This window comes from Scardinius erythrophthalmus (genome assembly GCF_964197995.2).
Source record: "Scardinius erythrophthalmus genome assembly, chromosome: 19".
Taxonomy (NCBI): Eukaryota; Metazoa; Chordata; class Actinopteri; order Cypriniformes; family Leuciscidae; genus Scardinius; species Scardinius erythrophthalmus.
In genome coordinates this window covers 32,666,259-32,684,322 of record NC_138239.1, presented here as the reverse complement: position 1 = coordinate 32,684,322, position 18,064 = coordinate 32,666,259, and the positions used below count along the sequence as shown (strand labels likewise).

The 18,064-nt window shown below is 36.5% G+C and overlaps 1 protein-coding gene across 4 annotated transcripts in view; it reads right to left on the bottom strand.

The window, feature by feature from the left end:
• LOC308707468 (C-1-tetrahydrofolate synthase, cytoplasmic-like) overlaps window positions 1–18,064 on the bottom strand; it is a 103,145-nt gene that overhangs the window by 14,875 nt on the left and 70,206 nt on the right. For all 4 annotated transcript variants that reach the window (XM_081393995.1, XM_081393994.1, XM_081393996.1 and 1 more), the window contains 7 exons: window positions 12,275–12,328; window positions 12,058–12,194; window positions 11,820–11,920; window positions 3,990–4,126; window positions 2,267–2,378; window positions 1,319–1,446; window positions 1,097–1,194 (listed from right to left, as the gene is read on the bottom strand). In XM_081393995.1, coding sequence (XP_081250121.1) covers window positions 1,097–1,194; window positions 1,319–1,446; window positions 2,267–2,378; window positions 3,990–4,126; window positions 11,820–11,920; window positions 12,058–12,194; window positions 12,275–12,328 — 767 coding nt within the window. The remainder of the gene's footprint in view (window positions 1–1,096; window positions 1,195–1,318; window positions 1,447–2,266; window positions 2,379–3,989; window positions 4,127–11,819; window positions 11,921–12,057; window positions 12,195–12,274; window positions 12,329–18,064) is intronic.

Below are 18,064 nucleotides of genomic sequence, written 5' to 3'. Positions count from 1 at the left end.
TAGTAAGAACAATAAGAAGAAGTATTGTTCATTCTTAGTTCATGTTAACTAAGGTAGTTAAAGGAGAACTCCGGTCAATTTTAACATTGAGCTCATTTTTTTGTACATTTGGAGTGCTGTCAATAAAGAGAACAACGACAAAAATCGGTGTTGCCTACACCGAGTTATTCTATTTTTAAAATTTGCACCCTGTTGACTTCAATAGGGCAAGTACTAAACCTGCTTTTAGCCTCTTAACATCCTTGATGTGTCATTACAAGTGCACAGAAAATGTGAGTGATTCCTTCTGAGTGAACACGAGTGGATCTGACAGCAGTAGATGTGAAAGAAATGTATAAAAATGATGTTATTTAAGCCAGCGCAAATACCTTTGTTTACATCCTGTTTTCGGGTGAAGTCCAAAGTAGTCGATTGCCGAGTTCACGCGCATAGGTTTAGTACCTATGATCGCGCGCTTGAACTCGGCAATTGACTACTTTGGACTTCAACCGAAAAACAGGATGTAAACAAAGGTATTTGCGCTGGCTTAAATAACATCATTTTTATACATTTCTTTCACATCTACTGCTGTCAGATCCACTCGTGTTCACTCAGAAGGAATCACTCACATTTTCTGTGCACTTGTAATGACACATCAAGGATGTTAAGAGGCTAAAAGCAGGTTTAGTACTTGCCCTATTGAAGTCAACAGGGTGCAAATTTTAAAAATAGAATAACTCGGTGTAGGCAACACCGATTTTTGTCGTTGTTCTCTGTATTGACAGCACTCCAAATGTACAAAAAAATGAGCTCAATGTTAAAATTGACCGGAGTTCTCCTTTAACTAATGTTAACTACTGAAACTTATTGTAAAGTGTTACCAATTACTTTTATGATGGATGGATGCACTTTTTGGAGCTTCAAAAACTCAGGCTCTATTCAATCCCATTTTAAAGCTTGAAAAGGCCAGGATATTTTTTAATACAACTCTGACTTTCTTCTTTTAGCCAAACACAATCATATACACCTAGGATGGCTTGAGAGTGAGTACATTTTTGGGTGAACTAACCCTTTAATATATACTCATCACTTTTTTTTTTTGCATTTGCAATCTCACCTTGGAACTGGTCTTTGCAGGTTGAGTGTGGTGTAGTTTATATTCCACTTCCCAAGTTCTTGTGCTTGAAGGAAATGCTTGGCACTCAGAACTGTGTTCTGTAACATTAAAAGCAAACATTGAATTTTCTAAGAACCATAATAAATACATGCTACTTCACTTTGTCACAAAAAAACACAATCGTAACAGATGTGATCTCCATGAGAAACAGGAATAATGTACCTGCATGAGCATGGCTACAGTCATTGGGCCGACTCCTCCAGGTACAGGTGTAATAAACGCAGCCTGATCTTTGGCTGAATCATAGTGAACGTCTCCAACAAGTCTCTTTCCACTTGGTCTGCTGGTGTCTGAGATAAAATGTAAGTGACTAAGTGACTCATTTTTTGAACCATGGATTTCACAAATTCTCCTAAATTCTAGAGCACATTTCAGACAATCCTCACAACATTTGCTGCTTGGAAAACTAATAATATTAAAGAAAAATCACATAAAAAGCATGTTTTTGAGTAAATGCCCTCTAAAGATTTTAAACAACTTTAAGGCACTTTTTACAATATTTTTTTTTCTTACATTTCAAATATGTTGTACAGCATCTTTCAACATACTGTACATTTGTTAAATTTTTTTCATTTATAACAAAATTAAAAAAATAAAATAATTCATAGGAAAGCAACATCCATGCAGCACACTTGTTTTATGTTGCTCCAATGTTGTTGTTTTATTTTTGCGCATGCAAAATATGTATATATAATTGATCATCAATTTAAAAGAAACTCGATTATTAATATTCATGAAAATTTTGACATCACTAATTCATTCATTGAGACCATTTAAACAACTACAGCAGGGATGGGCAACTTCGGTCCTGGAGGGCCACTGTCCTACAGAGTTTAGCTCCAACCCTGAAAAAAATCACCTGCCTGTAACTTTCTAGTAATCCTGAGGACCTTGATTAGCTTGTTCAGGGTGTGTTTGATTAGGGTTGGAGCTAAACTCTATTGGACAGTGGCCCTCCAGGACCGAAGTTGCCCATCCCTGAACTACAGGAAATGCAGAAAACATCTAACCAAAAAAATTATATCTTTGAAAATGAAACTGAAAACATAGTAGAATCCTACCAAAAAAGACTTTTTCTGAAGGAAAGACGCATCTGTTCCACATACACACCTGTGATGGTGTTAATACCGCAGTCAATGACCAAAGCACCATTCTTCAGCCACTCTCCGCGAACCATCTCTGGTTTACCAATCCCAGTCACCAGGATGTCTGCCTTTCCCACCTACAACAGAAACCAAAGGGTACACAAATGACAATTATTATGATTCAAGCAGTTTGAAAATGCGGAGAAAATTTACAACAGTAAACAAGTGTGTATTAATAGTCAAGTCAAGTCAAGTCAAGTTTATTTATATAGCGCTTTTCACAACACAGGTTGTATCAAAGCAGCTTCACAGTAATAAATTAGAACAATACATCAATGTTTGTTTCTAGTGGAACGTCTACGTTCGGTAATGCTGATCAATAGTATCGTTGATTGATTAATTTAATTAAATATCCCCAAATATCCCCAACATTAATAGAAATGTTATTATATATATTATTACACGGCTCTGTGGAATACTTGATTCTGCGCCATCCAGCAGTATGTTATTCCCAAATAACAACAGCTGAAAACATAATATAACGCAGGCTCATCTGAGTTACTGAATTCAGCAGCGCTATACGCCTGCTAGGAACGGGTTTTCTTCGTGAAAGTTTTGCATTTGATGAGCTAATAAAAATGCCATCCAGTATCGTGGACTTGCTCTCTCGTTTCATACAAACGCAGCTGCTGCCGCCATTTTGTGACTATTGTTTTGTAAACTGTTGGATTATAAAATACAAACGGGTATGATTTTAAAAATGTTTTATCTGAAATCAATATCTCTTATTTCCATAATTATTTATGTGGCGAAATGCTATGTAATAAGTGGTATGACTGTATACCGTATCTCTTGAAAGCCCATCTAGTTTGAACTTTTCTCTCCATGGAAGCTTTGCTTTTAAAGACTTAAGTAAATAATTAAACACGAAATATTGATCTGAGTTGAAATATTTTATTATGTGGCAAGTAGCCGTGTAATAAGCGGGATAATGTACATCTCTTACATATATTATCTTGAAAAGACAAATAAAATTGTCTCTTTTAAATGGACAGCAATATATTTTTCAGTTCAGGCAACTTGAAAAATATATTTATTTTATTGGGGTCTATAAAAGTTGAATAAACATTTAATGATCTATAAGCATTCCACAGACAATACTGTCACAGACATCGTACTGTAGTTACACAAATGAATTAGATCAATGCATTTATTATTTCAAAGGAATGGAAACATAAAAAAAATCTGGCTTAAAAGATTCCTCATCCTGTGGCTTCCTCTAGTAGAGGGAGTTGAAATGGCTGTTAATATACATTTGTAGGACTTGACTCAAGGATTCAGGGGATATAATCCAAAATGCAAATTGATTCTTATAGCTGCCTAGTGTCGGACAAATGTGTATCTGTGAGCCTGAGTAGTGGTGAATGATTGGGACCATCCTGCTGAAGTCTAGCGTTCTCTGATGCCTATATACTTTTATGGAAGAGGAGGAGGAAGAAGAAGAAGAAACAGAAAGAAACAAGTACAAGGTTTCTACAGCTTTACGGTTAAAGCCCTAATATTCCTGGCTTGATGCAATTTAAAATGATGCAGACAAAAGAATTTCCATGAAATTTCCAGACTCTTTCAAAAAGACTTTTTTCCATGTTTTATAATAATATAATATAATAATATAATATAATATAATATAATATAATATAATATAATGCAAAAAAACAAAGTGTTAATAAAGCTCCAGAGCTCTTTACCTCAGAGGCCAAGTCTGCAGTCTTTGAATGACAAGTTGTAACAGTGGCATGATTCCAAAGGAGAAGGTCGTGCATTGGTGCACCAACAATCTTACTGCGGCCAATTACCACAGCTCTTTTTCCTGCCACAGACACACCTAAACACAAGACATTAAGGAAATGCAAATCATGAATAATCACCATTTAAAATATATACACTGTTATAATTCAAGTTCATTTTCCAGACAATGAAACTCAATGGGGTCTAAGGACTAAATGGGGTCTAAGGACTAAACTCCTAATATCCTAAAATCCAGTCCATAATCCATTGAACTCCAATCCAAGTCTTCTAAAGCAATATGATATTTTTTAGGAACACATTTTAAGTGGTTATTCACTCTCAAGTAAATTTAAATCATTGATCAACTCATATACACAAATGCCAAATCATGACACAGGTGGCAAACGAGTTTGATATTTTTGACAGGTTGCCACATTTGATTTGGACTTTGTGTACATGAGTCAGATTGAAGATTTATGGATTACTTTTACTCTACTTTGATGTCATTTTTTGAACTTTTTTGGAACTGTTTGACCCCATTAAGTTTCATTGTATGGACAAAAACAGCTGTAGCATACTTCAAGTATCTCCTTTTGTGTTCCGCAGAAGAAAGAAAATCACACGAGTTTGGAACGGCAGTAAATTATGACAAAAACTGTACAGACACAAAAAAACTGTATAGACACAAAAACTGAATACAGAATACAGAATCTCTAAAAGGAATAAGCCTCTTTTAACCTGTGTAACTATGCGTTTATGAAAAATGCATTTATGTAGTTTCTATAAGTGTGCTTTCTCACAGCACCGCACCTCAGACTGGGATATTACTTAAAGTTTCTGAGATGTACAAAAATTGACCAAAAATCTGAACAAACAAAACTTTGACAGATAAAGCTGTGTGTACTGTATCTAGGGGTGAGCGATATGTCTCTTTATTTAGTATACACAATGCAATGCATCGTCTTTTCTGTATAAATTAAGTAAACGTATTCTTAATAAAGTTACAAAAGTGATTCAGTGATTTTATCTATTTATTTATTTATTTTTTTGTTTGATTAGCATTAATGACAGCAGGTAAATTTGGATGCTGTTACTTTAAGACCGACTGCACTGATCCAATATACTTGTGGGTTATTCTACAGTATCTCAACTGTTTTCGTTCACTTAAGACATAATAGACTGTTTACTAGCAAATACATGTCACTTTGACATAGGTATTTGTATTTAACCTTTCAAGCCAATTAGGCAGCAAAAAGCACTCAGTTCAATTCTCAAACGCTCTGAGCAGTGGCTTCATGGAGAGGCTGCTCACTGCAGAGCAAATGGTTGGAGCTTATGTCTAGCTCCTCGCTAGACGTCCAGCGAAGAGGAGCGGATGTAATTTTGGTGTAATGGGTGGAGCTAGAATATCCAACCACACCCTGAAATGAGTTGTCTTTTGCTGCTCATTGCGCTTCAGCGGTTAAAAATCAACTGCTTTTAAACGGCAGTGCTTAAAAACGCATTCATACGATAAGCTTTCGTGACCGTGCAGCACAGGAACATCACGAGCGCAACAGCGATGGAGACTATAGTCCAAAATCTCTACCGGTTAACAAATTTCTACCGGTCAATCATGTCTACCGGTATATCGCCCACCCCTAACTGTATCTAGTGATCCATTATGATTTAATGTAAACGCTGGTTTACCAATCCCAGACGACACAAATGGAGTGAAAACAGTAAGAATATCATAAGCAAACAGTAAACGGAAATCAGTATCCTTGCACACAGGAATCCAGAAATACACACACAACAGTCATTTAGATCAGAATTATAATCCCCTCATGCAAGACAATCCAAACATGCATGCAATTTATCCATTCACGCTCAATTCACAAATTCACACACCAGTTCTTCCTCGAGATGTCTGTCTGAAGTCTCAAGAAAGCAAATCATTTAGAGCAGGGTTTTCAAAGTTTTTGATGCCAAGTCCACCCAGATATGACTATCCCTTTGCGAAAGACGAAATACATTAAATAAAAACACATCTATATATTTTAAGACTCATTTATACAGTTATAGCAAAACAGTGAGATATTGTAATAGCATGTTTACAACAATTGGCATTTATGAGGCCCTTGTACAAAAAATTATTGTCAGGAAAATATTACTATTTCTTAAGTCAAGTCGTCTTTATTTATATAAGTGCTTTTTTACAATACAGATTGTTTCAAAGCAGCTTTACAGTGATAACAGGAAAATAATGCAAGTATGTTTAGGCTATCCAGCAGATCTAGAAGGGAATAGTGTCATAGTTCAGCTTAAGTAAGTTCAGTGATGGTTCATTTCTGTTATAAAAAGTTATTTAGTTAATTTATCTATACAGCTGCTCTGGAGAAAACCACAATGTCATCATCCAGGTCCAGCTCAGTTCAGTTCAGTTCTCATATAATGGTGTCAATGCAGGCAGATCAATAATATTGTTGAATATTAAGTGTCCCCAACTAAGCAAGCCAAAAGGTGAAAGTGGCAAGGAACCAAAACTCCATCAGTGACAGAATGGAGAAAAAAACGTTGGGAGAAACCAGGCTCAGTTGGGGGGGGCAGTTCTCCTCTGGCCAATGAACGAACAGTGTATGCTTAATGAATAGAAGAGCTTCTAAATAAATCTAAATAAATAATAGCCTAATAAATATGTTTGTATAATAGCCTTTCACAATAAATCATTTGACAGCAAATAAGCCTAGCGCTGGACACCCTTCCAAATAACACTCCAGGCCAGTCGTACTGCTGTAGATTCCCTAGTTAACAAACCGGGTCAAAATCCTCAACTTTCTTTTTGTTTGTTTTGGTATGCCAATGTTGTTAAAAAAGTTATGACATTTTATTTCTAATCAGTAGTAGAAAAGTAGGAGTCACCTATTCTTTTGTTTAAACCTTTTCTTCATATTTTTTATGTGTTAAGAATAAATAGGTTGACTTTTTTAATTTGGCAAGTTATTTTAAGTTATTTTCACTTTTTAGATAGGATTTTTTTTGGGCATGGTGTCTCTCTGATAAAAATAACCCTCCTGCTGGTTGTTTTGTTTCTTAATAAATGAAACCAATATGTACAGATCAGATGGCAGACCTGCACCTAGACACGACCACAATGCATCCCTTAAGTGTCAGCAGAGATTGCGTCAACTAGACTCTCCCCTGTGAAGGCCTCGTCGACACGACAGCCATTGGCACTGATCCTCAACAAACCCGTCTCCATACCGGCGTGATGACTCTGATCTTCAACCAGATGGAACTGGATAATATTCTGAATGATCCAAACCAATCTGACTTCTAAACCTGTAATGCTGCCTGAATCAACTGTCCCCGACTGAGCCTGGTTTCTCCCAAGGTTTTTTCTCCATTCTATCACTGATGGAGTTTTGGTTCCTTGCCACTGTCACCTTTGTCGCCTTTTTTCACCTTTGTTGCCATTGGCTTGGCTTGCTTCGTTGGGGACATTCAATTTAACATTAAATTTAATATTCAACAATAATATTGATCTGCCTGCATTATATGAGAACTGAACTGAGCTGGACGATGACATTACGGTTTTCTCCAGAGCGGCAAAATTAACTAAATTAATAACTTTTTAACAACAAAAATGAAACATCACTGGACTTACTTAAGCTGGACTGTGACGCCATTTGATTAGACTATAGTACAGACTAGTAGTAGAAAGCCTCTTGCAGCCCCTGTTCTAGACTTACTCCAGCTCAGTTATTATGATTGTGTCTCTAGTATACTTTAGCTGTGTCCTAGCAACTGTTACAGCTGAGTGATGAGTGACAGTAATGTTTGTACTAGACATTTTTCAAAGTTATATTAAACTGTCTGAAAACAAAACGGGGTTCACAAGTTGTCTAAATATGTTCACCATGGTCCATTTATAATAAAGAGTATAAACTATATATATGTTATGTAATGCACAGAGACATGATGGTTGAAGATCCACATGCATTATTATGTGGGCAATCCACAAAGAAAGTCAAAAACAGGCAAAGGTATTGCCTGTATATCCAAATAATCATACCCAAAAAAACAATCCAAACAATGACTAAGATAAGGGCAGAGGTAAACTGAGAAAACCAAAAGACCAGGCAGAGATTCAAAACCAAGACCACGATACAAGGCTATAAGTACCTACAGACATGCAAGATCTAGCAAGGAGTGACTGATAAACCGGGCTTTATTTAGGGTGAGCTAATAAGACTAATGAGACACAGTTGAAACCAATAATGGAAGATGAGTCTGGGCAAAGGATGATGGGAAATAAAGTGTTTGATGGAATGGCGAAAGTATGTGATGGAGTGGCTCTCAAGGGCACTCCAGTTGGTGATCGTGAAAATATAAATCGCATCTTAGTAAGATATGTCAACATTTGAATGGCTTAAAGGTTTTTTTTTTTTCTCGTTTTTTTTTTTTTTTTACATATTTGTATCATTATGCTGGGTACACACTAAAAGATTTTTAAAATCTTATAAGATTTTCAAAATGTGAGAGACCACAAACATGAGGACAAAAAAATCCTAGATTTACCCTTTTGCTCCTATAGTGTGTGGTGTGCCATGATGTGACAAAGACAGCATACAACACACAATCAGATTTTCAACCAGAGTTATCTTGTCATCAAAAAAAAAAAAAAAAAAAAAAAAGTCTAACTATAGTTAGATTGTCAGAAGGGGAGAAATCGGCTCAAAATCAGCCCGATTATCTTGTGATGTGTTCCCAGCATTAGATATTTAAATAAGCTGAAACCCAATACTTATGTTTAAGAACTGACATAGCTTAGACTTTATTCATATTCCTTTATTGATCTGCCTGCATTGATCTGTTGATCTGCCTGCATTGACACCATATGAGAACTTAACTGAGCTGGACGATAACATCGTGGTTTTCTCCAGAGTGGCTATATATGTAAATAAACTAAATTAATAACTTTTTTACAACAAAAATGAACCATCACTGAACTCACTTAAGCTGGACTGTGATGCTATTTTCTTCTAGAAACAAACTTTGTTGCATTATTTTGTAAAGTTGCTTTGTTTCATAGCAACTTTACAAAGATAACAATCTGTATTGTAAAAAGTGCTATTAAAAAAGGTGACTTGACTGGAGCTTCACTCATCAGGCCGGGAGGTTGCAAAGGCTGGGAATTCCCTTGCTAAAGAGCCTAGAAGCTCAGGTATCATTCTATTATTAGAGAATATTGACTTAGGGAAGCAGTGTCACTAGACAGTCTATGCAAGTCATATTGCAGGTGCCTTTTTATACTTATAGACAATTCCGCTTATGATGCCATGGACTGTCATCAGTCAATCAATTGGCAGGTTTGTCACACGTGCTCCAGACCCATAGCGTCAAGCCAGAAGCATTGTCTCGTTCCCCTTTTCAGGGAAGCAAGGTTACATTCGTAACATTGTAGGTTTAAATAACATTAAACATTACGTCCTGCTATGTTTGGTGTTGCTAATAATTTCCACCGTGTTCTTATCGAATATATATTTTAAATTAATTTTGTGAGGAGAGCTGTTGAAGAAACACTGCACACTATACAATTTTAAGCGAGCGCAACTCACCTGTTTGGGCATGATAAATTTTCACAACCAAATTACATTTATAATCAGTTGTGTAGTGTGTTCCCTGCTTTAACCCCCTGGGGTCGGCGGTATCGCCAGCGATACCAGCTCGCGTTTTTCCTTATCAGTGCAAAAGAGAATACTAAATACTCTGTTGACTTTGATCTTTCATACACGTTTCATACATCAATCGATCCAGTTAAGTGTGTATTATTTTTGTGTATACTCACACTAAAAACAAAGTGTTGTGCTTTTTGCCAAATAAAGAAAAATAAACATGATGCGAGTTTTGCTTTCTCTCTGTCAGTGAAGTCCATTCTGAAACGCGTCCGAAAATGAACTAACTCAACGAATACTCAGTCAAACAGGCATACAGACACACAGGCATGAAGCTTGAATAATTAAAATATATATATATATATATTCTCAGTTTATGTAAAATGTATGAAAAGAGATGTCAGTCGTTCTCATCTCAGCTCATTATGTTTTAATGTGACCCCGCCCACGGAGAGCGCGCGCTATTCAAACGCAAATAATCCGAGGCGATCCATGCAAACCTGTGAAGCGCCCACATCAGCTGGATAACACACACCACGAGTTCACTTTCAGACTCATGTACTTTATGACGCTGTGAGGAATAATACTATCTTAATAATAACCCTGGGAAATTTACCTCTAAAAAGACTGTTTAAATATGAATAGCGTTTCTGTGTGTGAATTGAATGAACGCACAGATGCGCGCTGTTGTGTAGCTACTACAGCTGGAAAAATACTGTTTCAAAATGAATTGTGTGTGAATGAATGAACAACTTTTACCAAACTCTATTGCTATACTGAGATGAGTAAAAATCGACAACAAAAATCGTATAGATTATAAAGTTTTTACTGTAAAATAGCCACACATCAAATAAGCTTATAATGTTGCCAATTTCTGCTCATGTTAAATATATATATATAGCCTATATTATGTTTTGTCAAAAATAATCAACTAAGATGTTATTATAGTGTTCCAATGTAGGCAATATTCAAACTAATGAATCCTTAACTTCGAAATACGTATAATAAAATGTATACTTTAGTTTTTACAAAGAAAGATTACACTGGAAATATTAAATTTTTTATTGTTGTTGTAATTGTATAACCTTTTTAATGAAATAGCAAAAATATATATATACAAGGATAGATGTAAACAAAATATTAAAAGGTCAATATAAACCTTTTAAAATTATTTTATTGTGTTTTATTATTGACACATTTGGGTAGAGAATATATTCAAAAAATTTCTGAAAAAAACAGTATGGGAACAATTAACTGCACTATTACTAGAAATGTTTACCTTGGATATTATACAATTTGCAAGCACAATTTGTGGAAAAAAAAACAACAACTGTGAACCAATATTGTATGTATGTATGTATGTATGTATGTATGTATGTATGTATGCATGCATGTATGTATGTATGCATGTATGTATGCATGTATATGTATATATATATACATACATATACAGTGTGAGTATATATATATATGTATATATATATATATATATATATATATATATATATATATATATATATATATATATATATATATATATATATATATATATATATATATATATATATAGTCCTTGCATTCTTTCCTGTGGCTCAGTGGCACACCTGAATGAATGGCTCATTAAGTATGCGGGCCCCATTGTCTCCTCAGGTGTGAAACACTCTATATGCATGATGGTGTTGGATCGTTGACGCCCACTCGCATAATGCCTTTCCAAACAGAAAGTGTCTTACAAAATTTAAATCAATATATTGTTTAATGTGAATGATAAGGCAGGATGATTTTCAGATCATTTTGAAGAAAAAAACTCTAGGCGACAACATCCATTAGTCAAAAGTCTTGTGGACACATATTGTATGTGTTTTGTGGCCTTATTTCAGAAACTTTCATTTTTAGTTTTTTTTCAATAACCATGCATAAACATTATTCTTTCAAAAATACAAACATGTACATACATGTTGCTCACATATTATGGTAGCCCTGTTTGTGCTAAATAGAGTGTAATTACACCTTTGCCATTCATATGTTTATAAGCAACTGAAAAAAGCACAAATGTCAGGGCATGTCAGAACATCTCAAGGACCCCAAAAACACCTCAGAACCCTGAGGGTTAATCTAAGGTGTCCGTCTCACCTGTTTGCTTGATGAGCTCCATACATCCATTAGGGGTACATGGGATAAAACAGTCACCAAGATCACCACGTGCCAGTTTCCCTGCATTTATACTTGTCAAACTGAAGCAAGCAAACAAACAGAAATCAAAACAGCTTTCATTATTTCATGGAGCAGAATACAATTTGTTGAAAGTCACATTAAATCAGAATTATAATTGAATGGCATAATGGTAAAGACTGAATTATATTTTCTGTACCCATCAACATCTTTCTCCGGAGCCACAGCATTGATAATCCTTTCTGTATTGATAGTGTGGATGGAGTCGAGAGGCAGCTGGACTATAAGCCCATGAACTTTGGTGTTCTCATTGACTTCAATTACACTGCGCATAACCTTCAAAATGTGTAACAGTTAATCATAAATTACAAAATCTGAAACAATGGTTAATCACTCCTTCAGATGATCTGCCCTACCTCATTTTCAGTTGCAGTCTGTGGAAGTTTCACATGTACAGCATTGATCCCAATCTAAAAATCAAGACAGTAATGGTAATTAAAGTGGTCCTGAACTACATTTCTTTATTATTTTACAATGTTCCCTGAGGAAACAATCCACTTATAATTTAGATCAGTTTTTTTTCATAAAAAGCTGTTTTCTACCCTGTTATGAACACTCCGGTTTGAACACTCAGTTTATGTTTCCTTTAAGACTTCAATGTACAAATGGCAATTTCTATGATTGCATTGCATCTATGTATATGAAATAAGTATTATACAAGTGGAACTGTTGAAACTTGAATTATGATTGCAATTGCTGAATTTAATCATGCAAAGTGTAACATACATCTACACCATCAAAGGTTCCTTTTAACAATGTGTTTTTGCAGCACTGAGCATTGTAGCCAGTCAGTGCTTCCATACAATGGTGTAAGAACTGATTTTCCTGCCAAGACAAAAGCTGAGATAAAACTCACCCTACAATAAAGCAATAAAACGCACCCTGGACAGAAGATCGCTAAGAAAGAGCACAGGACATTTTCTTGTCCAAACTTATCTCCTTGTTTATATATGTTCCCTCCTCAAGTCAACTAAAAGTTCACATATGATGCATCTTGTGAATCTATTGTTTTTCCTTTTATGTTTGCTATTGTTTTTCCTTTTATGTTTGGTATCATTTTAAATATCTCAGTGTGATTGGTAAAATGGTCTTAATTTCATTGCAGTCATTGGTATTACGAGAAAGATTGAAAACTCTCTTCAAGATATCTCCCTTCTCCCCTAAAACCAAGTGTTACCACCCCCCCCCCCCACCATGTTAGGTGAGTTGACAACGTGAATAAATATATGCTTCCTCTCATGTGTCTTCCTCTCTTGTTTGATGACAAGTTGATTGGATTGATTATTTGCTCCTCACGAACTTTGTTAATGAAACATCATGTGTAGATTCCGCCATCGCGTCTGTTATAGAAGATATCGACAGCACATTAATTTTAAAAGAGGAACAGAGAACCGCGATCAAGGCATTTGTCGATCAGAAAGATGAATGAAGAACATACGTCACTTGCGCCGTTGCTTTGATTGGTTGTAGGTCTATCCAATTGAGTGCAGATGCATTTTCTTTCCTGGTTCGGGTGAAACACGCCCCTTAATCACAGCCTAATGGACCACTATCAGACTCATATTCAGACTAGAATCTGAGTAGGACGACGTCAGGCTAGGTAAGTGGCAGAGCAGACTGGGGGAATCTGTAACCAGGAAAACCCCCACACAGTGCTGTGTCAGTGTTTTTCCAAGTCTTACACTTGAGTCTCTCCCTATGGAGGATCCCTTTAACACTACAGATAAAGCGTTGTCTGGAAAATTCGTTTCGTGTACCTACCCCGAAGTGACAAAATAAAATAAAATTCTGTATCAAAATTTATAAGGAAAGACCAGTACTTTGTTTAGGCTTGGTTTGTAGGGAATTACAAACCTGCGCACATATATTCAAACGCACATAACTATAGAACCAATTCTTAATGCGCATGTGAACGCCATCAGCGTTTATCACAGGTTCGCGTTTAAAGTCTGTGTAGAGAGAATGGTGTCGTCTTAGCGGCCCCTAATTTAATAACAAATGATCGTTGCGACGGAAGCGAATCAATCAAAACTAACTTTAGCTGGAAAATAACCGCTATAAAGCCAAAACAATTACTGTTACCTTAAATTATACGCTTATCTCTGTAAAGCTGCTTTGAAACAATCTACATTGTTAAAAGCGCTATATAAATGAAGATGACTTGACTTGAAACACTCACACAACACTGCGTGTCTCTGTCAGGAATGCATTGCTTACTCTTAGAGTCATCTTTGAGTAATTGATGTCATGTATTCATTATTTCTGAATTCTGCTTTTAATCCTTTACTTGTGTAATTGGCATGATACATTTTTACCTGACAAATAAAATTTTATATTTGAACTATTCTGCATTATTCTGAAATCACTATTCGTAGTAGATTAATGTGTAGTCTGGTGTTTCCGCAAAGCTATTCCAGGATAGAGCAAACCGAAGTCACTAATGAATGGAGCATGGAGCACATCATTAAGGAGACCTTCTGATTTCTGACTATTACTGACTTAGCACGTTGCATCTTGCGACTATTAAAAAATTTTTACACCTTTTGTTATGAGTAAGCATAGGGCGACCGCTTAAGGGTAAAATAGTTTGCACATGTTTGCCACTTCTGGCATGCGAATGGCCTATCGTATGCGTTTCAGATATCACCAACCACATCTGTGAGCAACAGCCAATCACAGACACGAATGGATAATGAGAAACGCATCTTATTGGCCATTCACATTCCAGAAGCAAAAACCATGTCTGTGATCAGCTACAATGTTCACCGATTCAACATTAATCATTTCTCTCAGGACAAGTATGCACACACTGTGAATATGAGGTAAATAATGTTCAGTTGCTTGCAAAGACTGATAGTTTCACTTCATAAGACCTCAATGTATCGTCATGAGCAACGGGTATTAATTTTTGGTCTGAATATGTTTTTTTGACTCAAAGAGATGGCTCCCTTTGACTGCCATTATATGACTCACAGATGGCCACGGTTTCAGCTAAAAATCTTTGCTGTTCTACTGATGATAAAAAGTCACCTACATCTTGAGTGGCCTGAGGGTGAGTAAATGAACACCAAATTTTAATTTTTAGGTGAACTATCCATTTAAGATAAATCTCATTCAGTACATTTGAATTTCAATTAATTTTACAGCACAGACCACAGAATTCCATGGCCAGTCAACATTAACTTCTCCAGCATCCTCAGCATGCTCCTCAATCTCACTCTCTCCCTCTCCTAGTCACTTAATTACTGCTGCAGATTGGGTTGACAGCTTCCAGGTTCAATGGGAGAAGCTTCCTGAAGCCTTGATGCAGTGTTTGGAGAGAGGGAAAAGGCCAAGCCCACGGTTACGTAGAGAAATTATCCGTATTATTGTCGTTTCTGAGGTAATGCTTGCCTGTGCTTCTCCCAATAAACAAGCCTCGACAGAAATTGCCATGAAAATGGTTGCAAAGTGGTTGACTGCGGATTCACTGCAAGATGTCACAGAAGGTGATGTGATAGGACCAGGATATCACTGACTGATCAAGCAGTTTCAAACTCGAATTGAAAATGTAAAGCGGTCTTCACTACCACGGATATTGAAGCACAAACGGGTGTCAGATGAGTATGACACAGATGAAATACCAGCTGAACAAAGGGCAGCTGTTCAGGACACATATGGCTGCATACAGTGGGACATGAAATTCATGCCAGTAAGTTAGACACTGGAAAGCCAACAGGAGAAAAAAAAAGACAAATTGAAGGTGCTGAGGAGAGCATGTGAGCGGAGCAGAGCGTTTATATTTCCTCCAAAGCGGAGAGCTTTCTGAAGAATCTGCTCCCGCGGGCTCATTCCGCTCAGCGAAGCTCACTCAACCCAGAATGAACTTTGGTGATTTGCTAGTTCGAGGCAGTCTGTAAAATAGCTAAGCACAAGAGTTCAAATATTGTTTTAGTGAAGTTGCAAGCCTTATACATAAATGCACAGTAAAAATCAAAGTTAAGAACGAGCAGGGAGAAGAAATTGGAGTGTGGAGAGACAGTGTGAGCTAGCAAAGATTCATATTGGAATCTAAAGCGGCACATTGGCAGAAAACACAAGGATGAGCAACGCAAACATAGTGCAGCAAAAGGTGAGCTATAGGCCTGCAATAATAAATTAGATAGAATTAAATAGGTAAGGTAGCTATTGTGTTGTACCCCTTTCTTTATACGCGGAAATTAGTTTTTACTTGAATATGCTATACGCAGTTTTCGCGTGCATATGATACGCACTTTATTGCGTGTAATACACACGCATCCCACAACACAAATCCTACCCAAACGTATAATAAATTTGTACCCCACACCATTACTAAACCTACCCATGCGTATCATATTCACGTAAAAACTAATTTTCGCGTATAAATTGCACAATAAACACAATGCGTGCTATAGAGACGCATTTAGTGTGACCGGATTGCACCACGAATTAAGATTTCCTCCCATGAATTTAAGAATTCGATCTCTCATTTAGGCTAAATCATGGCCACAAATTAAATATGTTCTCTGGGTGTTAGTAAATTATGGCCACGTTGTTGAAGTAATTAATTATCTTGTTTTATTAAAACAAGGGAACGAATTATTACAACGTGGCCATGCACGATTTACTAAACCAGGTAGGCTAACAAATTATTATATAGTTTATTGTGTGTTTGCTTTAATTAAAATGAGGAAATGAATCATTAAAACATGGTGGCATTGGGTGGGAGTAATGAATTGTTAATTCGTTGTGCAATCATCATATCAGTGCAACTAAAAATAACCTATATAGCCAAAGCCAACACACAAATATTATTTATGGTCATGATAATCCAGTTGTGTTTTGTGGAGTTCTTATTTATGCATTTCATCTTGTTTTTATTTATTTTTTATGTGATTGTTTTGCAACGGCAGTTATGTTCACGGAAATAAAATAACGGAAATCTAATATACTTTTTCAGTTATTGCATATTATAGGCAAGTTTGCTAAAGGGCAATGTCATGGTTTTTTAATTGATAAAGTTAATTTAATGCATTTAAATTAATAAAAAGTTGTCATTTCATAACTGCTATTTATAATCCTACTATTGATACATTATTTCAAGGAATCCAATACAAACAGAAATTAATTAGCCTACTACAGAGAAATGTAATGTCGGAGTGGGATCTGAGCGGGATTTGTTTTAATGGTGAGCGTGAGTGTTTTGTGAGTGAAGCGTTTGCTTGGGCTGTGAGCATCTGAGTGGAGCACACGCGCAAAAAAAGCATTCTGTAAAGTGTTATGAATTGTCCCCATTTATTTTACGGTGAAGTTCTGGCAACCACAGCTGCCTGTATTTTACACAAACATTTTTTTCTACAATGTAGACAACGCAAATATTCTACAATCAAACCCTATGGCTGGTTATGTCTGAGGACAGCCTGTCTCTTTGGTAGAAGTGGTGGCAACAGATTTCCCTTTGAGAAACTGCTCCCCCTTGGGTTGGAGCCTAGGGGATGATAGTTTTAGGCACATTATACCCTTGTTTTCATTTCCCCTCTATGACTAATGTAAGGAAATAAGCTTTATTGAGGAGATAAGCGTTCAATGAAGGAGAAAGGTAACTATCATGGGTCTTAGAGTAGGGGTCTCATTCTCCTTTGGATAAGTGCTCTACTAAACTATATACTAGCCATAGCAGGCTTTGAGTAGAATGCTTATCCTCTAGATGGGGTATGAGCTGCTCTCCCCCAATAACATTGAGGTTTTTAAAGGCGCTTTTACAGTTCGGTACGGCTCACTTAAATAGTACCACCTCGGCTGAGGTTCCAAGCAAGCAGTACCGATACTAAAATGTGACGTGTAACACTGCAGATCACTGATTGGTCGGAGGATCGTCACTACCAGTGTCATTGGATTTGCGACGAGACACCAAACCCAAACAAACACACTTAGTCTTGCAGTGGAAAACATCCACATGCCGAGAATCAAGAACATCATTCCATCGACATGATCCATTGCTCCTGTTTTGTGCGTTTATGACGCGTTTGCGATTATGTCACGGCAGTAGAGGCGGCGAAACTAACGATCAGTCTATAATCCCACCCACTTTGAAGCGATACTAAACAGAAATGAAAAAGCAAAGCGAGCCAAGACCAAGTACCATG